Below are 24,202 nucleotides of genomic sequence, written 5' to 3' on the forward strand. Positions count from 1 at the left end.
ACCAAGGGTTCCTCCCCTTTTTAGACCATATAGGGTAACTTCCTGACATTGCCATGGTATTTATAAACCACTATGGAGCTGGTGGGAGTGCCTTCTAACATGCTAACACATTATAATTAGTGTATAATGAGCAATGAGAATGACTAGAGGCCACTCTTGTTGCCATCTTGGTTTGGTGGGTTTTGGCCAGCTTCTTTACTGCAACCTGTTTTATCAGCAAGGTCTTTATGATGTGTGTCTTGTGCCAACTGCCTATTTCATCCTGTGACTTACAATGCCTAACTTCCTGGGAATGCAGCCCAGTAGGTCTCAGCCTTATTTTACCTAGCCCCCATTCAAAATGGAGTCATTCTGGTTCAAACACCTCTGACAATAGAACAGATCTGTAATGAGCCATGCCTGGGTACAGAGTCACGTCCACAACAATGAATGTCGTAGTTATCTGCAAGAACTCATTGTGGGACCAAGGATTCAGGGGCTCGTTCTTTCTCCTCTCTCTGTGTGCTGGTTGTCTCAGGAGTAGAATGTCCCATATTATGCATGGGGTCTGCAACCATCATGCCAGGGCATGATGAATCGTAGGTGGCAAAACAACAGAAGGCTCTGTGAGCATCCAGGAGGGTGCAGTGCTGAAGAGTCTTCTGCTTGGTATAGGAAGAAAGGAACGTGTTTCCCAATCTTGCCTTTACTTTGAGTAGTTGGACCAGAGGGATTGCAGCTGGGCCAAACTCCATGTTCCCTTGGCTATCAGGGTCAGCAGACAGGCCAGGGGCCCAGACAGGCCAGTGGCTCCCAGAATTCAAGTTTAATTTCTCCTCCCACCTGTGTCCTGAGCTCCCCTTACTGGTTGCCTTGGACCACTGCATCTACTTAAGCCAGCATTTATTATGTTCTTATCATAAATGCCTCTTACACCTGAGACTTATAAATGTGACAAGCTCTTATTGTGAGATAGGAATCCATCTTTTTTCCCCATGAAATAATAATTCTAACTTGGGTGGTGATAGTACTTTTCCTTTCATTTTGAAGTGGAGAAGCTGGAGCTGAGTCATTAAGGGCTTGACCTTGGACCCCACAGCCTTTTCTCCACAGAGCACAAAGCAGAGTGATGGTCCCAGGGATCCCACACAGCTCTAAGCTGGGAGCACTCACTGCTGGGCCACTAGTGACTCCCATTTTCTGTCCTGGCTGACCCTGGCTATTGAAGAAGATCTGAGTCCTACAGAAGGATGGCAAGGAGAAAAACAAGACACAGAACGGGACAGAAAAGAATAGAAAGCTGACTTAGATGAATTTTGTGATGCCAATGAGTCCTACTGCTGTTACCACCCCTTTTTCCACCACACCCTTCAGAGCAGTTATAGAACCACAAGCAACCCAGAAATAGCAAAAAAGTAACATCAGCTAGAAAGGCTTAAGGACTCCCAAGGGAGTTGATGGCAAAAGTAGAAAGATCTCAAATCAGAGTCTGTGAACTGATCCTCTGCAGGCTTCCTGTTTTTAGATACTCTGTGTTGGGGTCACATGATAGTTTACTGGGTTATTAATTGGTTCCTTCTTTTTATTGCTGTAAAAGAAGGATATTTTTTTCCTACATTTCCCCCTCCTTTACTGGAGAGGCTGATTGCAAATGATATGAGCAACGTCACTAGTTTTCTCCTAAATCTTATGAGCCCCGCCTCCCACAGTAGTTTCACTTCTCAGTTTAATCCGGTCTGAGTTAACTTCCTGACCCAGGAAGTGGCAGCTACAGAGGGGACTAGCAGCGAATATGTAAGTGTCTGAGCAGTGAAGGTTATGGAAAAGGTCCAGGCTAAGTAGTTTTCTCAGTGGATATGTGAGTGTGTACTGGTGGCAGGTGGGGTGGGGAATATATTTCCTGACAGCAGGGCCCCTCCAACTCTGAAAATGGTCAGGACTTTCATTGTTTTACAGCTCTCACCTCTTTCCTGCTCTTTCTTTCACCAGACTTTACACCAAATCTCAGAAGATTCAGAACTTAGATGAGTGGGGCCCAGGACAGGAACCCTGGAGCCTTGGAAGGACGGGAGCCCCATCTCCCCAGAAGTGCAGTGACCCCAGCAGAGAGGGGCCTGGTGTATCACTGGAGGAAATTGCCCGCCAAGGAATACACATCTTCAGAAGAAATTCTGTGTGGCTTCAAGAGACTGATCTGATTGTGAGAGGAAAACAGCCTACCTGGTAACTGTAGTTAAATTACTGTTTTTTATTCTAGGCACTCTTCAAACTTCCTCCTGACTCTGCCCCTGTCCTAGAGGAGCTCCCAGGAGTAGGGGTGTGGGGGCGGGCAGGGGGAGGGATGGGGGGTGCAGGGAGAGTCCAGCTAGGTTCTCAGAAGAGGCAGGCTTTTTCGCTCCTGGTCACTCCTCTGTTGCCTATCCCTGGCCTCCCCCATCTTCTTTCTGCCTTCCCTACCTCCTTGGGTCTGCAAAGTCTTTATGTTGCAATCACTCTGAACATGTCTCTTGAGATAGGTCCTGTCCTGGAGAAGAGATATTAATAGTAAACTCCCCAGTTCTGCAGGAGCTCTGATTCCATAGAAATAACTGCTCCTCAGGACCAAACCCTCTGCTCTGCAGCCTTCTTTCCAATTCTTATTCCCTCAGGTTAGGGAGAGGGCAAAAAAAGGATAAACTAGTTCTTCTGGTTGTTCTGGTTGCCTTGATTGCTTCCATTATCCTCCTCGTTGGGTCTCTAGCAAGACGTTATTAGCCAGGGAAGTCCCACTTAGGCACCCCTCTCTCTCTGCAGGAGAGAGAGGTATTCACTATTCTTCTTTCTCTTTCTTTTGCCTATTATACCTCTGCTCCTGAAAGCAAAAAACAACAACAAAAAAACACAAACAAACAAAAAACAACCGACCTTATTAACCAGTGTTGGTTGTTAATAAGGTTTGTGGGGGGATGGGGGGATCGAGGTGGAGTCAAATTTGATTGTCATGATGGTGTAGGAGCCAAGGGAACACTTCCCCTTTGCCTTCTGAAGTTCACTGAAAAATCAACTCACAAAAGACAGGCTAATTGGAGAAAAGGCATACAAATTTATTAACAAGTACATGGGCTAGAATCACAGAGTGATTACCCCCTCTGCCAATGGGGGTAAATACTTATATAGCCTTATTTATAAATACCTATGTATAAATACGTAAGTATAAATATGTATGCATATATCTATATATGTATAAATATGTATGTATACTGTATAAATATGTATGTATAACATATTTATACATGTATACATATTTATTTCAGAGGGGAAGGGTGATATCAGGAGAATATAGGTAATTCTGTTGAGGGGCAGTAAATGATTACTAGGGAGAATAAAAGAATATTTGGGAGGATGAATGAATGGAGGAACAGAGTTTAACTTGTAAATGGTTCTCTTTGGAAAATGAATGAGCCTGAGAGACAGACATTATTTTGTGAAAGTGTCTGATTAGGTCTGGTTACATTTCTAGTCCTCTTTTCTTCAATACAAAATGAGATAATAGGGGTTGGAAGGAAAAACAATCGTTCTTCTTGTCTAGTCTGACTGGTCTTTATGTAGATAGGGGAAAAGTTTCTTCTAGCATCTGCTGATCTCTAAGGGCCTTTAATTCAAAATACTCATTATACCAGGGAGTCATATATTGGGGTGAAGCTCCCCGTACTCCTTCAATGGAATCTGTCACAGATCACCCAATTGCATAAGTGTTACTACCAATTACAAAGAGTAATTTTGGTACCAATTATTCTTTTTTTTTTTTAAGACAGATTCTCGCTCTTTCACCCAGGCTGGAGTGCAGTGGTATAATCTGGGCTCACTGCAACCTCCCCCTCTGGAACTCAAGTCATTCTCCTTCCTCAGCCTCCTGAGCAGCTGGGATTACAGGTGTGCACCACCACGCCTTGCTAACTTTTTGTATTTTTAGTAGAGATGAAGTTTTGCCATGTTGGTCAGGCTGGTCTCAAACTCCTGACCTCAGGTGATTCGCCCGCCCCGGCTTCCCAAAGTGCTGGGATTACAGGCGTGAGCCACCGTGCTGGCCTGGTAACAATTATTCTTGAAGTTAACTAGAATAGGAAAGAGTTTCACACTCCTTGAGTTCTCTCTTTTACAGCTTTTGTGAGGAAGCCTGCATTGCTTCTCCCAGCACTTGGTTCCAGGTAACTTTCTGTGATATTGAGGCTGTTATGTAACCACTAGTCACATGCAACTATTAAGCAATTGAAATGTGCCAAATGGAACAGAAAAGCTGAATTTTTTCATTTTAATTGTTATTAAGTTAAATTTAAATTCCTACTCATGATAATGGCTACTGTATTAGCTACACAGCTAGACGTTTATGTATCCTCTAAATTCCAATGCATTTCTTCTTTCCAGAGAGAAGACTTTAGCTGGACATGGTGGCACATGCCTGTAGTCCCAGCCACTCTGCCAGGGTGAGGCAGGAGGATTGCTTGAACCCAGGAGGTCGAGGCTGCAGTGAGCTGTGGTCATGCAACTGCACTCCACTACAGCCTGGGCAAGAGAGCGAGAACTTGCCTTATAAGAATAAGAAAAAGAGGCTGGGCACGGTGGCTCATGCCTGTAATCCCGGCAGTTTGGGAGGCTGAGGCGGGTGGATCACAAGGTCAAGAGATCGAGACCATCCTGGCCAACCAACATAGTGTAACCCCATCTCTACTAAAACTACAAAAATTAGCTGGGCGTAGTGGCGCTCACCTGTAGACCCAGCTACTACTCGGGAGGCTGAGGCAGGAGAATCGCTTGAACCCGGGAGGCGGAGGTGCAGTGAGCCGAGATCGCGCCAGTGCACTCCAGCCTGGGTGACAGAGTGAGACTCTGTCTCACTAAAAAAAAAAACAATAAAATTAGAAGACTGAGAAAAGAAAAATAATTTAGAGCAGTCTGAGCTATGTGAGGTATGCAAAATTTATCAGGACAAGTGAGACAGGAGTATGGGTCTTCAGTTAAGACCCCATGTTTAAAAGCGTTTTGTTCCTGACTGGCTGCCTCATCTATTACCTACATATTCCTGATATTTGTAATACAAAGAACAATGTATAGCCAGTCAAAAGCTTATGCTATTTTAATGTAAATTCTTGGTAAACAACTTTAAAACTGCTTTAAAACTGCTTTTTTTCCTTTAAACAACCACTTGTAACTGCTTGCTAATGAGGGCAACTTGAAACTCTGCACCTGGGTTGCAGTTCTCAAACGTGGCCCAAACAACCTCAGCCTCAGCTTCTTCCTTTTAGGTCCTCTTTTCTTCAATAAAAAATGAGATAATAGAGGTTGGAAGGAAAACCTTCAAGACCTATGGAAGTCAGTTGCAGCCAGCTCATCACATAGAGGTGCAGGTGAGGTGTATTTTCATCGCGGTGGAAAATTCTGGCTGCTTCATCTCCATCTCTGGAGCCAATATTGGAGCTATGGCCTCAACCGCCAGCACCAAGAAGATGATGGAGGAAGCCACCTGCTCCATCTGCCTGAGCCTGATGACGAACCCAGTAAGCATCAACTGTGGACACAGCTATTGCCACTTGTGTATAACAGACTTCTTTAAAAACCCAAGCCCAAAGCAACTGAGGCAGGAGACATTCTGCTGTCCCCAGTGTCGGGCTCCATTTCACATGGATAGCCTCCGACCCAACAAGCAGCTGGGAAGCCTCATTGAAGCCCTCAAAGAGACGGATCAAGGAATGTCATGTGAGGAACACGGAGAGCAGCTCCACCTGTTCTGCGAAGATGAGGGGCAGCTCATCTGCTGGCGCTGTGAGCGGGCACCACAGCACAAAGGGCACACCACAGCTCTTGTTGAAGACGTATGCCAGGGCTACAAGGTGAGTGTGTGGGCCAGGGGGCCTTGGTAAGTACCAAGTCTTATCCTGCTCCCCAGGAGCTGAGATGATTTAACCTGAAACCTAACATTATGACTTGGAAATACAGCCTTCACCATGTCATTCTTCTGAAAAATAGTTTATGATGATTTCTTGCTAAATTATCTAGACTGTCCATCCCTGACCTTCAATGGGATGGTTGGACTCTTATCTCTATCCATTTGTGTTATGATGAATTTCTCTTTGCTTTAGAACAGGTTGTTCTCAAACCAAACACCCGCATTTTTTCTTGTTTCACACCATGAATATCATTTGAAAAACCACAATATGTAAAGCCATGCAGTAGGGCCTGAAAACAGGGAAGAAAGACCCATCACGTTTTAGGTATCTAGTCTAGTAAAGAAAACAAACCATCAAAAATGTCTGCCTGGAGGTCCCTGGTTTTGGTGGTGGGGAGGGACATTTAGGGTAGAGAGTGGTTCATCTTAGAAGTAACTCCTGAAGGACACATAAAAATTGAACACCTATTGGGGGATTTTCATTTGGGGAATGAAGGGTCAGTGACATTGAAAATATCACTCTGGTACCTCTACTTTTTTTTTTTTTTTTTTTTTTTGAGATAGGGTCTTGGTCTGTATCCCAGGTTGGAGTACAATGGTGCAGTCTCGGCTCACTGCAGCCTCAACCTCCTGGGGCTCAAGCAATCCTCCCACCTCAGCCTCCCAAGTAGCTAGGACTACAGGGATGCCCCACCATAGCTGGATAATTTTTTTAGTTTTTGTAGAGACATGGTCTGCCTTTCTTGCTTACACTGGCCTCAAACCCCTGGTCTCCCTCCCATCTCAGCCTCCCAAAATGCTGGGATTAGAGGCATGAACCACTGTGCCCAGCTACTCTGGCATGTCTATAATAAAAGGAATATCAAGGAGTAAAATTCAAACTATCCGTATAAGAAAGGGAGGAGAGGGCAGATTTTAAGCAAGATTCAGGAAGAAGAGTCAACGATTTGGAAATGCTTGGTTGTGGAAGGTGAAGCAGAGGGAGAGGTTTTGTGTACCATCCAGATTTCTTGCCAGAAAGCATATTAAGGAAGGTGGGACTTTGCTGTTGGCAGCATGGAGGAATGGGCATAGTCCTGATGTTCTTTCTCCTTCTCTGTCCTGCCTACATTTGAGGAAAATGTTGTCCCCAGTGTCAGGCTCCTTATTCTGTCCTCCATGAGGCAGAGGTGGTCTTGTATGAAGGCTCTAAGTCTTTCTAAGGACATGTCAATCCTGACCACCACTCAGCTCATGGCAGCTCTTCCTTAAACTCCATGGAGCAGCTAATAACTGCGATGATGATATTCCCGTTTGAATTACTTTTCCACCAAGTAGTAAGAAAAGGATTCAGCTTATGTTGAAGTTGAATTTGGTCACTTACTAGATGGGCAATTTTGGGCATGTTATTTAATGTCTTGACACCTCGGTTTCTCCATCTGTAAATGGGGATAATAGCAGTGTCCTCCCTCCCTAAAACACATACACAGGAGGTGGTTATAAGCTTTGAGGACATTAAAATATAGAATGCATAGAATAGCACTTGGCATATAGCAAAGACAATGTCATCTTTTGCTAAAACAGTTACGTAGAGCCCTTTCCTGAGAACGCTTGAGAATTAATGAGTATACTTGTTGGGTTTACAGAGGACAGGAGACAATTCTTTTAGCATTGACTAAAATTAGCAATTTGGGTCAGCTTCAAATCACTTTTTTTTTTTTTTTGAGACGGAGTCACGCTCTGTCACCCAGGCCGGAGTGCAGTGGCGTGATCTCGGCTCACTGCAACCTCCGCCTCCCGGGTTCACGCTATTCTCCTGCCTCAGCCTCTCTGAGTAGCTGGGACTACAGGCGCCCGCCATCACGCCCGGCTAATTTTTTTGTATTTTTAGTAAAGACGGGGTTTCACCGTGGTCTCGATCTCCTGACCTCGTGATCCGCCCGCCTCGGCCTCCCAAAATGCTGGGATTACAAGCATGAGCCACCGCGCCCGGCCTTTCAAATCACTTTCAATAGAAATATGAGAAACTGTTTTGAAGAATAAGCTAAAAGCTTGACATGAATACTGAATCATTTTAAATTGGATTCATGATACCATTGTTCAAAAGATACCAGAATTCCCCTCTTCCATGAACTGTTTCTAATAACCAGCTGGCATCCTGATTTTTCCTGACTCATAAGACACAAAATTTCATGTGTGCCAAACACTGGTAGTGGTTTTGCTTGGTTCAGCATGTTTTTTTACAAATCTTTTAGATGATGATTACCTTGTTCTATATACAACTTTTTCCTGGCAGGACTATAGTGGTGGATGTAGTTCAGGCTCTAGGTCAGCAGATGAGGTTGCAATTGTTGCTCCACCACCTGGCAGTCATAGCCCTTTGGGCAAGTTATTTTACCCCTTTCTTAGTCTCATTTTCTACAGCACAAAAATGATGTTTAAAATCCTACCAACTATTCAGGGTTGCCAAGGGGATCAGTATGTTCCTGCACATATAGCCTTTAGCATGCTCTCTAGCAAAAAACAATGAGGACTCAATAAATATTCACTGTTATTCAAATATATCTTAGAAGATTGGAATTCCCCCTAGGTCCCTCGTGAAGAGTCAAATTGAATAGGCTTCACTTATCAAATTTTTCCTTCAGGAAAAGCTCCAGAAAGCTGTGACAAAATTGAGGCAACTTGAAGACAGATGTACGGAGCAGAAGCTGTCCACAGCAATACAAATAACTAAATGGAAAGTAAGAATCTGACTTCATTGATCTCAAGCTATTTTCCATTCTAGAACTTAGGCATAGGGGATGATTGAGGAAAAGCACAATGAGGATTTATTCTCACTAAACCAGATCGAAAAAATGAAACCCAAGGAAGAAACCATTATTTGTATTTATGCCCCTGGTTCCAGGTTTACATCCATGAGTATTTAGCACCAACTCCTTCCATCTTTAAACCGTAGTTGGCTGGGATTCCTGATACTTCAGTCAGAAGAAGCAGAATTAGTATGCCTATTTACATAGAAAAAGCACTGACTGGGTCTCAAACTTTAAATACCTCAAAATAAACCTGGTTTGCAGGCCTCAACTCATTACCCTGGCACTTTTACCACAGTGGAACATCTGGCTGTCAGCTTTACAGGTACAGAAACCAATCTTTGTGAACACTTAGAAAACAGGATCACTCCAGATTGAAATTCATACTACTCAAGCTCATGAGGCTGATGAAAGAAATATACTTTACTTATTTATTTATTTTTAAATTATTATTATTTTTTGAGATGGAGTCTTGCTGGAGTGTAGTGGTGCGATCTCAGCTCGCTGCAACGTCCACCTCCCGGGTTCAAGCAATTCCCCTATGTCAGCCTCCTGAGTAGCTGGGATTACAGGCATGCGCTACCATGCCTGGCTAATTTTTTGTATTTTAGTAGAGATGAGGTTTCACCATGTTGGCCAGGATGATCTCGATCTCCTGACCTCGTTATTCACCCACCTCAGCCTCCCAAAGTGCTGGGATTACAGGCGTGAGCCACTGCACCTGGCCTATACTTGATTTATAAGTACATCATAAGTAATGCAACAACCTACACACTTGCAACTACAAACTTTCAGACTATTTCCGTGGCTGACTAACCTCCACATTATCAGAGCCACATTCTTTTATGGAAATATTAGGTTCATGCAAAAGTAATTGCGGTTTTTGCCATTAAAGTAAATGCAAAAACCACAATTACTCTTGCACCAACCTTTATATTTATATGATTCACTAGCTTGCAGTAAAATCCCACAAACTGATTACCAATTTTCTCTCTTTCAGGAGTCCTTTTTAACCTCTACCCTGATCTTTGTTTGTGGATGTTGCTCTTGAGCTCCTGAGTACACTCTTACTTCCCCCATTTCTAGGATCTTGGGCAATGGGGAAGACCTTGATTGTAACTAACATATATGAAAACCCATCTATAAAAGAGTTAAAGCTGCACCTGTCTCCTACACAAAAATTCCACCTCATCCTAAGTCAAAGACCTTTCTTCTACATCATAGTCATCAAAACACTGTATGAATTTATTTTTATTTTTTAATCTTTATTTTTCTAAGATAAGTAGAGAGTTTATTTGGGCCAAGTTTGAAGACTGCAACCCGAGAACATAGATTCAAGTTGCCCTGAATACACACTCCCACTGCATTAATTTAGACAGCACTAATGGAAATTGCAACTTTACATCTCCTCAGATGAGAGTTTCACTTGATTTCTGTCAGTCTTACACATAGGAATGCTTAAGATGACCCTAGGGTAGTAGAACAATATTTCTCAGTTAACCATAATAAATGCCTGCCACACTCAGAGGTCCCCCTGCCAAGAATTATGGACCCTCTTAACCAGCCTGGTTGTCTTAAAATCCAGTCTGGGTGATGTTCATTATAAGCTTTTACTTCAAGAAAATCGCTCCAACTCAGAAATCTAACTTCTTAAATCATAAGTAAAAACTTCTTTTTATCCTTGTAACTGATAAAGTGTTTGAACTTGGCCCTAGTTTCACAATTAAATTATCTAGCACTCCTAACCCAGCTTTCTCCTGTGTCTTGGCTGAGGAACAAGAAAATTAATTGGGTGACTATAAGGAATCTGAGACAACCTCTTTCACATCTGAGTGTCTTCCTCCCACACATGACTCTGCAGCAGGAAACTGGGGACATTCTTCCAGCTTCAGTGACTCATGAGAAAATAATGTCCCAGTGGCTGATGGTGTGTGTGTGTGTGTTTGTGTGAAAATATATATAACACTTAAGCATTTAACCACTTTTAAGTATACAGTTCAGTAGAATTAAGTGCTTTTACATTGTTACATTGTTGTGCAACCATCACCATTCCCATCTCCAAACTGCAACTCAGTTTCATCTTTCACCTTCTAAACTGAAACTTACTACCCATTAAACAGTAACTGTCCATTTTCTGGTCTTGCCAACACCTTGTAACCACTATTTTACTTTCTGTCTCTATGAACTTAACTATTCTAGATGCCTTGTATAAGCAAAGTCTTACAATATTTGCCCTTTCGTTGCTGGCTTATTTTGCTTGAATGTCTTCAAGGCTTATCATGTAGTAGCGTGTGTCAGACTTTCATTCTTGTTTATCCATTCATCCATAGATGGACATTTGGTTTACTTCTACCTTTTGACCATACTTTCTTGACTCCAGGAGAAGGTACAGATTCAGAGACAAAAAATCCAGTCTGACTTTAAGAATCTCCAGCGTTTCCTACATGAAGAAGAGAAGTCTTATCTCTGGAGGCTGGAGAAAGAAGAACAACAGACTCTGAGTAGACTGAGGGACTATGAGGCCGGTCTGGCGCTGAAGAGCAATGAACTCAAGAGCCATATCCTGGAACTGGAGGAAAAATGTCAGGGCTCAGCCCAGAAATTGCTGCAGGTGAGGCTGTGTACTTGGAGTAGGGAAAAAAGGTTTGTTATTGTGCTATTAAAGGAGAATGGTAAGGAAGCATGGGAAGACAAAGTAATGTTTCTTTTAGATGTACATCAGTGTCATCAGGCTTGCCTTCACTAATCTATAGGGTGACTTTATGTCAATTAGAAAAATAAACTTCTGAGGGAACATAGCTTGGCCAAATGAAACCACAGGATAACATTCACCACTGTTTGCCTCCTTGGCCCATGTGCAGAGAACCCTGGTTGTTGACTCTCTCCTGAAATACTCCACTAGGTGACTGATGGGTGATGAAGTGGGGCACCCAAAATGAGTGATAACCTTTTCCCTGATTTGCTTGTAGAACCCTTGCTCCAGAGCTGTTATGGTACAATCTACAGCTTTATCTGTAGGAAGATAAACATCTGGAGCCATTAATTCTGGTTCTAACTAACAGGATTGGTGACTATACTGTAAGGTTGAGTGTATAGCATGATTGCTTTACCACTGTGTGATACCTGCCACCACCATCTTAGTGGCCCAGTCTCAGCGCTGTGCACAGATTCACCACTTAGGACCTTTATGGTAAGTGTTCTCTAATCTGGGCACACTGTGAAGGAAATCCGATCACCAGAAGCTAGTCTTGACAGAGGGAGCATGGACAAAGCTCCTGGCCCTCAGACTTCAGCAAGGATGAGAATAGATGCAAATGTTGATAAACATCCTGCCATGCTGAATCTCCCAGAAGCTGGTAGGAATTATTCCATCTGGGTATCCGTCAATATCTAAGACTGGTGGGAATTACTTTGTTTGAGTATCCATCAATATCTAAGACTGGGGTAACTCTACTTCTTTGGGTACAGCAAAGAAGAATGGCCCTGCATGACAAGCCCCATGAAATACCAGTGTTCCCATGCTCACCTTTTCTTTTTGTTTCTTTATAGAATGTGAATGACACTTTGAGCAGGTAAGTCCCGTGTGAATGCAGGAGGGGAAGGGTGTGCGTATGTAGAACTGAATGGAATGCACCTCTGAAGAAATCTCTGGCCTCTGCTTATTCTAGGAGTTGGGCTGTGAAGCTGGAAACATCGGAGGCTGTCTCCTTGGAACTTCATACTATGTGCAATGTTTCAAAGCTTTACTTCGATGTGAAGAAAATGTTAAGGAGTCATCAAGGTATGTGCACTAAAGAATTCCTGAATACTGTGGATGGAAGGGGCCTTATGCAGTAACCAAGTTTACCACCTGTCCCTTGGCAGGCTCACAGCCAGAGAGGTTGTTTAGTTAATTTCAGTAGAGCTTTCATACTTTCTCTAGTTAGTAGGATTCACTGCTTAGTGAATGTGATGAGCATTGCATTCTGGTTATCTGCACAAACCTTTCAAATTCTTATTCTTTCACTTTCTAGCCATGCTACTCCAAGTGACTTGGTTTCCCCCTCTGAAAAATGAAAATATTAACAGCTCCTACTTCATTGAGTTGTCATCAAAATTAAATGCATCAACATGTACAAAGTGCTTAGCACCATGACTGACACATGATCATAATACCACATAATGGTATTAGAGCTGATCATAGTGTTTATTATTAATAGATCAGCCGACTCTTAGAATAATGCAAGAAAGGTAGGTGAGTATGATAGCCTATCACTCACATATTTTAGGAACTTGACTTAGATAACACAGATGATAAATGTTACGACCAATTTACAGATTCCGAAATGTTAGAACCATTTACTGAGTTTCCTGCTCCCTTGATTTTTTTAAATCAGTGCTGACTATACTGTCACAAATTTGTATCCATAAGTACAAAATCAAAAAAATCCCTGAAAATGGAAAGTTTTATCATGATTCATTTGGCTGCAAAAATCTGGCCTAACCTGAAATGATTTGGTGGTTATATTAGTTATCTATTAGTACAAATTACCATAATTTAGAACCTTAATACAACACCCACATATTATCTCAATTTTTGTGGTTCAGGAATCTGGGCACAGCTTAGTTGGGCCCGCTGCTTAGGGTCTGACAAGGCTGCAATTAAGGTGTTGGTCAGGCTGTGTTCTTACCTGGAGGCTAGGCTAAGGAAGAATCCACTTCCAAGCTCACTGAGGTAGCAGGCAGAATTTCTTTCCTGATGGTTGCAGGACTTTGGGCCCTGGTTATTTCTGGCTGTTGGCTGGAGGTTGCCTACAGCTTCTACAGGCCACCCCTCAGCTCTTTGCACATGGCCTCTAACATGGCCAGTTATTTCTTCAGAGAGAGCTCAGGAGACAGACTCTTTAGAGAAAATCTGCTAGCAAGATGGAGTCTTACATAATGAAACGTAATCATAGAAATTATATACCATCATCTTTGCCATATCCTATTGGTCAGAAGCAATTCATAAGCCTTGCTCACACTCAAAGACAAGGAATTTTATGAGGGTGTGAACACCAAGAGGCAGGAATCATAGAAGGCCACCCTTGAGTCTGTCTTCCACAGTGGCCAACCCTGAACTGCACTGAGATGAGACTATTTAAAAGTCTTTATTTATCCCACTTAATTTGAATAAATGTTTTCCTACAGATATATTGATGAATTTGATTATAGGGCTCTGCCTTAGGCCGTGATGGGGTTGAACTTTAGAGTATATGCATTTTTTTTGCCTTTATAACTTCCAAACTAATTTGAATGGCAAAGCCCATTTTGTTCCAGGGATTTCAGATAAGGAATTATAGACCTGTGTTCCCCTCACATACACAATAACAAAACCCAAAAGCACTCTGTATTTCATCCTATACAGATGACAGGAAGGAAGAACAAGACTTTGTGTAAGTTTTGCTGGGATTTCACTGAGTTAATTTGCTTACTCTCGTCTTTTACAGAAGGAATCATAATATGGTTCAAGTGAAACTATTTCTTTCTTTCTTTTTTTTTTTTTTTTTTGAGACAGAGTCTGGCTCTGTCGCCCAGGCTGGAGTGCAGTGGTGCGATCTCGGCTCACTGCAAGCTCCGCCTTCCGGGCCAAGTGAAACTATTTCTTAAATGGGCCTATCTTTTAACTAAATATTTCTCCCCTCTTAAACACTGTTTATTAAAATTTTTCTTTTTAAAAAATTTTTTTTTGAGATGGAGTCTCGCTCTGTTGCCCAGGCTGGCTTGAGTGGCGCAATCTCATCTCACTGCAGCCTCTGCCTCCCGGGTTCCAGTGCCTCAGCCTCCTGGGTAGCTGGGATTACAGGTATGTACCACCACACCTGGCTGATTTTTGTATTTTTAGTAGAGATGGGGTTTCACAGTGTTGGCCAGGCTGGTCTCAAACTCCTGACCTCAGGTGATCTGCCCGCCTCAGCCTCCCAAAGTGCTAGGATTACAAGTGTTAGCCACTGTGTCCAGCCTAAAATTTCTCTTATTACAAAAGTGGTATGAATAAATTTTATTTTTAAATGTATGTTTATTTTATTTTACATTGCCTTCAAGCAGATGCAACAAATAAATTTTAATCAGTCAAACAATATAAAGGATATAAAGAGAAAGTTCAAGGTTTCTCCTACCCCTCTCCAATCTGACTTCTCTAGGTAGGGTGACCTATATCTTTCCCTAAGTTTGTACAAACTTGTAACATATATACACTGTCTATGTTACTTGTTTTGTGTCTAATATTCCATAAGTATATAATAAATATATGTAACCATATCCCTACTGATGGAGCTTCAGGCTGTTTCTAGAACTTAGTTATTACAATGTTGCTACAATAACTTTCTAGTCCAGGCACCCTTATATCCTGGTGCTTTCATTTCTTTTGGGAACATACCCCAAACTGGGATTGCTGAGGTTGTTGTTAATCTTAATGTTTGGTACCATATTACTTGACTCAAAGTTGTAACATACACTCCTACCAGCACCAGGAATAATGACTCACATATACTGAGCACTCTTTAGTCTGTGACAGATTAGAAAAGCTTTACTTTTCTTGGTTCAGTCCTCTCTGTATGGGGCATTTTTGCTTTATAGATGAGGAAATATGACACAGAGCGGTTAAGTGAGTGTTCTAGGATCTCATAACTAGAAGGTAGTCATAGAAAGAGTCTAGAGTCTAGAAACCACTCTCTTACCATTTGCAATGTGGCAGAAAATGCAAAGTTGTTATTTACTTATCTCTTTTAGACAGGGTCTCACTCTGTCACCCAGGCTGGAGTGCAATGGCCCCATCATGGCTCCCTGCAGCCTTAAATTCCTGGGCTTAAGCAATCCTCCCACGTCAGCTTCCCCAGTAGCTGGGACCACAGGCAAGCACCACCACGTCTGGCTAATCTAAAAAAAAATTTTTTGTAGAAACAATATTTCTTTATTTTGTCCTGGCTGGTCTTGAACTCCTGGGCTCAAGTAGTCCTCTCACCTTGGCCTCCCAAAGTGTTGGGATTACAGGCATGAACCACCATCTCTGGCCTGAAATGTATTTAATCCATTGCCTTGTGGACTGGGCATTGAGGTTGTGTGTAGTTGGGTTTTTTTTGTTGTTGTTGCTGTTGCAAACAATACTACTGTGAACATTCTTATCCATGCTCCCTTGTGTCTCGTGAATGTTTCCTCCAGGGAGATACCTTGGAGTGACATGCTGGTGTGAGGGATGCATATCATAATTTTACCAGATACTACAGATCTTGAAATTGTTCCAATTCTACCCCACCAGCAATATAAGTGCTCTCACTCCTCCAAAACTCCCTGAGTCTTTACTTATATAATTTATTATTCTGACAGTCTAACGGATTTAAAATGGTACCTAATTGTGTACTTAATTTGTGCTTTTCTGATTTCACTAGTGAGATTGAGATTCTTTTTGTCCACTATCCCTTCAGGCTTCTGTGATTTACCCATGATTTACTGTGGTTTAATAACTTTTATTGGGTTCTTTTCCTTACTCATTTATGGGAACTTATTATAGCTGGTATCTTCTGGCATGTAGATGACATTTTGCATTTTCATCCTGTTTTTTGATAAATAGGGTTTCAAAATTAAGTAGACACATTTTCCTTCAAGGTCTGTGTCTTTTATTTCCAAAGAGCTTAGTCATCAGTGGGCAGTGAATTTTATCACCTAATTAATTTTATTAGCCCCATGTGCTATGCCTGTAGTTCCACCTACTGGGGAGACTAGGGCAGGAGGATCTCCTGAGCCCAGGAGTTCAAGGCTGTGGTAAGCTATGATCACGCCACTGTACCCAGCCTGGGCAACAGAGCTAGACCCTGTCTCTTAAAGGAGGAGGCCAGGTACAGTGGCTCACGCCTGTAATCCCAGCACATTGGGAGGCCAAGGCAGGAGAATCACTTGAGGGCAGGAGTTCGAGACCAGCCTGGCCAACACAGTGAAACCCCGTGTCTACTAAAAATACAAAAATTAGCCAGGCATGGTGGTGTGCAACTGCAGCCCTAGCTACTCTGGAGGCTTAGGCAGAATTGCTTGAACCCAGAAGGCAGAGGTTGCAGTGAGCCGAGATTGTGCCACTGCACTCCAGCTTGAGCGACAGAGTAAGACTCCATCTCAAAAGAAAAAGGAGATGAAGGAGGAGGAGGAAGAGAAAGAGGTGGGGGAGGTGAAGGAAGAAGAAGAAGAAGAAAAGGACAAAAAAATTTAGCTGTTATCTATGCTCTGATAGCATTATAATGATGATGAAGATAATTGCTAGGTTGGTGAGAGAAGGCTATATATGCATCAGAACTCTCCACGTACACAGCAAGTTCATATATTTTGTTAAGTATGTCTCATTGGAGACCTTCTTTTCCCGTAACTATGACCAGTGCTCTACCAGCTCAGTCAACAACAACATTGCATGTTGGCTCCATATCTGGACTCTTGGTCCAATTGGTAATGAAACCATCCCATCAGTGTCTTCATTATATATATATACACACACACATATATATATAGTATTCTCTCCCAGTGTCTTCATAATATATATATACATACACACATATATAGTATTCTCTCTATACATATTTATTTATATATCTATATCTATATCCTCCCACCTCAGTTCTCGCTCTGTCTCCCAGGCTGAGTGGTGCAGTAGTGCGATTATGGCTCAACCAATGAGAGGATCAATGGCGATCCTCTCATTTCAGCCTCCTCGGTAGCGGGGACTACAGGCATGGGCCACCACATCTGGCTGATTTTTACATTTTTTTGAGACAGCATCTCTATATACTATAGATATATATAGTATCCTCTCTCTAATATGGATAGAGGATACTATGTCTGTATCTGTATCTATCTATCTATAGAGAAGGAATACCATATATCTAATAAGATGTAATCTACATTATATATAAAAGTCAAGCATTGATTGGTACATATAATATATACATTGATTACTGTGTGTGTATGTGTGTGTGTGTTTATATATTTTCTTTTTCAAGACAGGCTCTCACTCTGTTGCCCAAGCCGAGTGGTACAGTGGTGGGATCATGGCTCGACCACCTGAGCTAAAGTGATCTTCTCATCTCAGCCTCCCCAGCTGCTGGGACTACAGGAACAGGCCACCATACCTGGCTAATTTTTAATTTTTTTTTGAGACAGAGTCTCCCTTTGCCACCCAGGCTGGAGTGCAGTGGCGCAAGCTCGACTCACTGCAGTCTCCACCTCCCAGGCTCAAATGATCCTCTCACCTCAGCCTCCCGAGTAGCTGGGACTATTGGTGTGCACCACAATGCCCGGATAATTTTTCATATTTTTTGTAGAGATGGAATTTGGCCATATTGACCAGGCTGGTCTCAAACTGTTAGACTCAAGTGATTCACCCACCTCAGCCTCCCAACGTGCTGGGATTACAGGTGTGAGCCACTGTGCCTGGCCTGATTATTGTACACATTTTTGATGTAATGTATTACGTATGTCATATATGACAATATAGATGAATATATTAAAGATTGGGTTTTCATTTAGATATTGTAAAATACATATACTATACATATATAATATGTAGAACATATAATGCTATACATATTATATATGTTAACATATATAATACATACACATATAATATGTATAGTTGCATATATAAAATTTGGTTTGTTATTTATATTATTTTGTGCAGGAGTTCTATATCTATGTCTATAAGCGGGTGCCGTAATTTTCTATTCTTTGGAGGATTTGTTACGAGATTGGCATTACTCATGCCTTGACTTCTAAATTTCCTATAAAACTGACAAGATCCATTTTTGCTTGATAAAGATGCATGTTTTATTATCTGTCGGTAAAATTTAAAGTAGTGATTTCATTTCTTTAATGTTAGGTCTGCCCGTGCTTGGTTTTTTGAATGAGTTCTACTCAGAAATATTTTTTCTAGGAAGTATTATCAGTGCTTTCAATTTTATTAGTAGTATAAGATTTATTATAAAGTTCTGTAATATTTAAAAAGTTTCTGTATTCATTCCATTTGTGCCTTCTGTCTTACTTTGATAAATCTCATTAGAGGTATGTCTATTTTATTAAATTTTTTTAAAAGAAGCTACTTTTTTTTTGTTTTTTCTCTTTATTGCATTCTTGTTTTCTTTAACTTCACTGTTATATTGTTTAATATCTATTTTTTCTTTTTAAAAAATTATATTTGGCTTTCTATGTTCTTTTTAAAATTTAAATTAGATGCTTGGGTCATTAATGTTCAGCTTTTTAATTTTTCTAAGATAAGCATTTAAAGCCTACAAATTTTCCTTAAAATTCTGCTTTAGCTTCATTGTATATTTTTATAAATAACATTTGATTATTGTTCCATTCTATACATCTTCTAATGATTTATTAGTAGTTTACATTTCCTAATATTTAGAATCTTTTTAGTCATCTTTTTATTATTGGTTTATAATCTTATATTGAGGCTAGAGAAAATGATCAGTGTAATACAGATTTATTGAAATTTGTTCAGACTGTTTTCTGCCTAGTATTTACTCAGTATGTGTTCCATCTATACCTGAGAAAACTGCGTATTCTCTGCTTACTATTATTAAACAATTGCTGAGCTTTATGTATTGACTATGAGATTGGGCTTCTTAGATTGTTCAGACCTTCCATATCTTCCCTTATTTTTTTTCTTTTGTTGTGCCTGATCTATCAATTATGGAAAGAAGAATGTTAAAATATCCCATGATGATTGTAGATTTGTCAATTTCTCCTATATTTCTACAATTTTTGCTTTGTATATTAACACAATTCTAAACATGAATTCACTAATAATATAGTACATTTATGTTTAAAATTTTGTTATCTTTTTTAGGTGACTCCTTTCATTCTTTCTTTTTTTTTTTTTTTTTTTTTGAGACAGAATTTCTCTGTCACCCAGGCTGTAGTTTAGTGGCGAAATCTCAGCTCACTGCAACCTCTGCCTCCCTGGTTCAAGTGATTCTTGTGCTTCAGCCTCCCAAGTAGCTGGGATTACAGGCATGTGCCACAATACCCAGCTAATTGTTGTATTTTTGGTAGAGCCAGGGTTTTGCCATGTTGGGCAGGCTGGTCTTGAACTCCTGGCTTCAAGTGATCTGCTGCCTTGGCCTCCCAAAGTGCTGGGATTACAGGCATGAGCCACCACACCTGGCCCTCCTTCCATTCTTAATAATGCTCTGACTTAATATCTTTTGATATACTTATAATACTATAATCGTATATGACTATATTATCTATCTTTTAGCTTCCAATCTTTCTATATGTTTTTGTTGATGTGTCACACCAATAGATAGGTGGAATTTAAAAAGTCCAATTGATATTTTTTCTCTTAAGTGGTATTACCACCCTGTAAACATTTTAATTTCTCAACATGGGTTTTCCTGGGTCATTCAGGTAATATGAATTGAAACCCCAAACTTCTGTGAGTCAGGCTGATAAGAGCTAACTGAATAGAGTTTGAAAAAAGAGGGTATTTACAAAGGTGAGGAGTTGGGAAATCCACAAGGAACAGGAAACGCCCAGAGCTAGGAACAGTTACAGAGCCATCACCTCCTCCGGGCCTCAAGTGGCAGGTGTAGGGAGCTGTAACTATATGAGAGTGTGCCCAGAGGCAGAGGAATGCAGACCCTCCAAATCACAGCATGGACTGGGGCACTGAATACTCCCAAGGTTGCTTCTTTGTGCCCTATGGTCTCCTCTGGTGCTTCCCATTGGCTGAACCAAGCCAGAGGGCAGAAAGCCTGGTTAATGTGTCCACGTCAGCCTTCCTGGGCACAGAGCAAGACAGGGAAAAGTGAGGGAATTATTTGGAAGAATAAACAGAGAACATCCAGCACAGGAAGTGTTTCTGAATACTTGAATTCCTTAATTGTCACAGACCAACTGATCAACATTTAACTCAGTAGCACAGTGGTTTCTTAACTCTCGTTAGAACATCCTATTACCATATTTTATTTTATTTTATTTTATTTTTTATTTTTATTTTTATTTTTTTTGAGGCGGAGTCTTGCTTTGTCGCCCAGGCTGGAGTGCAGTGGCCCGATCTCGGCTCACTGCAAGCTCCGCCTCCCAGGTTCACGCCATTCTCCTGCCTTAGCCTCCCGAGTAGCTGAGACTACAGGTGCCTGCCATCACGCCTGGCTAATTTTTTGTATTTTTAGTAGAGACGGGGTTTCACCGTGTTAGCCAGGATGGTCTCGATCTCCTGACCTCATGATCCACCCGCCTTGGCCTCCCAGAGTGCTGGGATTATAGGCGTGAGCCAACGCGCCCAGCCCATTTTTTATTTTTAAAACTGCATACCGTTCAGTATCTCACTTTAGGTTATCAGATTTTTTTTTCTGTCTTGTTTGATTCTAGTCTGATATTTTTCATGTATATTGGTCCTCAGTGTATTATTATCTCATACTAATGCTTATGGAACATTATCTGAGGGGAAAGAGAAGAGCTTACAATTAAAAGTCATGGGACTAGGTATGTGTCATGAGACCTGGGTCTTCCAATAACAAGCTAAGACATTAGCTGAGTCATTTTCCCTCTCTGATTCTCAATGTTGGTGGTTACTCAGTAGAGAAGGGAAAAGGTATCTTTCTGCTCAACTGTCTCATGATTCCTGGAAGTCCTGCATGGGAGAAGAACTTTGGACAGGATGGTAACCATATTAACAGGTTAGTTCTGTACCTTGGCATCCTTGAATAATTAAGACAAAGATGATGTTGATGATATCATTATTACTACATGTTGTTAGAAGAGCTGAAACAGGACTGGCTTGTCTGTCATAATGTAAAAGAGTCTTGGAAGATGTTCAGGGTCCAGGGTCCAAAACTCCTTGTGGCGTTTGGAACACCAAGCTCTGTGTCAAAGGGTGGAAGGCTGCCCTGCTACACACAAATCTAAGCCTAGGGCATAAAACCCCTGTGACTTGGATGGAACCCAGGGCTCAGGGCATAAAACCCCTCATAGCCTCTGGAAAGTGCACAGACTTGTTGGTTCCTTGCTTCTTACTCATAAACATGTCCTCTATTATCTCAAGCAGCAGAGTATATTCTATATGTGTCAAAGAAAATGCTAAACCGTCACAGCTACGCTTAATGCACCACTACCTTTCTACCCCCATGTCCTCACGTCCTCACCTGTTTACCCTCATGTCCTCACCACCTGCTTCTTTGTTTGATCACCAATAAATAGTGTGGGCTCCCAGAGCCTAGGGCCTTCGCAGCCTCCAATCTAGCCCCCTGGACCCACCTTATGCACTCTTAACTTGTCTTTTCTCATTCCTTTGACCCCGCTGGACTTTGTAGCCGCCACGGCCTGGTGTTGGGCCTGATCACCCCAACAACTACCACTTATTAGGTGGTTACCATGTACCAGGAATTTTACCAAGCATTAAGCAAACATAAGCTTGTTCAATCCTACCCACCATTCTCTGCAACAAATATGGTAATTTCCACTTTATAGTTAACAAACTGAGGCTCAGAGAATTAAATGAATTGCCTAAGCTCACCCAGTTTATAAGAAACAATACTTGGGTTTGAACACAGGCTGTTTGTATTGAAGATAACTTATAGCTGGGCATGGTGGCTCACACCTGTGTAATCCCAGCACTTTGGGAGGCCGAGGCGGGTGGATCACTTGAGGTCAGGAGTTTGAGACCAGCCTGGCCAATATGGCGAAACCCCATCTCTACAGAAAATTTAAAAAAATTAGCCAGTTGTGGTGGTGCGCACCTGTAGTCCCAGCTACTCAGGAGGCTGAGGCAGGAGAATTGCCTGAATCCAGGAGGTGGAGGTTGCAGTGAGTTGAGATAGTGCCAGTGCACTCCAGCCTGGGTGACAGAGCAACACTCCATCTCAAATAAAATAAAATAAAATAACTTGTGTTCTTTACAGCAACAAAATTATTTTTGTTTGTTTGTTTTGTTTTGTTTTGCAGTTAGTGTGACTCTGGATCCAGATACAGCTCATCATGAACTAACTCTCTCTGAGGATCGGAGACAAGTGACTCGTGGATACACCCAGGAGAATCAGGACATGTCTTCCAGGAGATTTACTGCCTTCCCCTGTGTCTTGGGTTTTGAAGGCTTCACCTCAGGAAGACGTTACTTTGAAGTGGATGTTGGCGAAGGAACCGGGTGGGATTTAGGAGTTTGTATGGAGAACGTGCAGAGGGGCACTGGCATGAAGCAAGAGCCTCAGTCTGGATTCTGGACCCTCAGGCTGTGCAAAAAGAAAGGCTATGTAGCACTTACTTCTCCCCCAACTTCCCTTCATCTGCATGAGCAGCCCCTGCTTGTGGGAGTTTTTCTGGACTATGAGGCCGGAGTTGTATCCTTTTATAATGGGACTACTGGCTGCCACATCTTTACTTTCCCGAAGGCTTCCTTCTCTGATACTCTCCGGCCCTATTTCCAGGTTTATCAATATTCTCCTTTGTTTCTGCCTCCCCCAGATAACTAAGGAAAAGAGCAGAAGCTCCTTGGTTTAACCAGCACAGAGAAAATAATATAAATCCCATAAGGGCAGACGTTTGGTCTGTTCTCTTCGCTGTCATTTCCTTAGTACTTAGACTAGTGCTGGGATTTTAGTGGATATATAATTGATTTATGTTGAATATATGGACTTAGCAACTAAAAATACCACAGATGGTTAACTTGGACTGGGGCAAAGCAAGATAATAGTGATGATCGTACGTTGCTGTCTCCATCAGTCTTTAATGGGTCAGGGCTTTGATTTCCAAGGGTCTTCAGGTGATGAGTAGGGGTACCCACAGTCAGAAGGTCTGCGTTCTCCTAGTTTGTTTGCTGCCATTTGAACTCATGTGGGGAATGAAAGAAAGCTGCAATTATCCGCCAACTGCATTTAAAACAAAACAGAAAAATCAAAATAACATTGACTCTTCCAACCACTGACATGTTGTTTAATAATCTAAGCGGCAGTCCTGGAGGCTACCGGACTTACTGAGTTCTACCTGAGAAACAGCCAAGCAAAGTGTGACAGAAGGGTTAAGACTGGCTTACAATGAGATGCTTCAAATGAAAAGGGAATTATGAGTAAAATTGAACTTTGATGGGGGATTCAGTTCTGGAAAAGAAGTTGGTATTTTCCAGTCTGCTAGGACCAATTACCTTGAAATATTTTAAAATCTCAGTAAATAGTTATTGCTGAAATGGCTGTTGGCAGTTCTTACTATGATTCAGAGAAGATCAAATAGACCTTAACTTCATTTTGAAAAAGACCAAATTACCATACCCGAGTGGGTAATGACAGGACTACAACTAAAACATAAACAACATTAATGATGACCGTAAAAAGTCACAAAATTGCTAAATGTTATAATTTAGAGTTGACATAAAAATTGATGGCCAGGCATGTTGGCTCACGCCTGTAATCCCAGCACTATGGGAGGCTGAGGCAGGTGGATCACTTGAGGTCAGGAGTTCAACACCAGCCTGGCCAACATGGTGAAACCCCGTCTCTACTAAAAATACAAAAATTAG

At 41.6% G+C, this 24,202-nt stretch overlaps 1 protein-coding gene across 1 annotated transcript; it reads left to right on the forward strand.

Annotated features, from left to right (window-relative positions):
* Positions 1-1,714: 1,714 nt before the first annotated feature.
* Positions 1,715-23,872, forward strand: TRIM38 (tripartite motif containing 38). Its single transcript, XM_003263239.4, has 8 exons — positions 1,715-1,773; positions 1,969-2,202; positions 5,262-5,846; positions 8,527-8,622; positions 11,072-11,302; positions 12,241-12,263; positions 12,360-12,472; positions 22,639-23,872. Exons 3-8 carry the CDS (start codon positions 5,436-5,438, stop codon positions 23,160-23,162), a joined length of 1,398 nt encoding a protein of 465 aa, XP_003263287.1. The 5' UTR covers positions 1,715-1,773; positions 1,969-2,202; positions 5,262-5,435; the 3' UTR covers positions 23,163-23,872.
* The last annotated feature ends 330 nt before the right edge of the window (positions 23,873-24,202 follow it).

The sequence above is a fragment of the Nomascus leucogenys genome, chromosome 8 (assembly GCF_006542625.1).
Source record: "Nomascus leucogenys isolate Asia chromosome 8, Asia_NLE_v1, whole genome shotgun sequence".
Lineage (NCBI taxonomy): Eukaryota > Metazoa > Chordata > Mammalia > Primates > Hylobatidae > Nomascus > Nomascus leucogenys.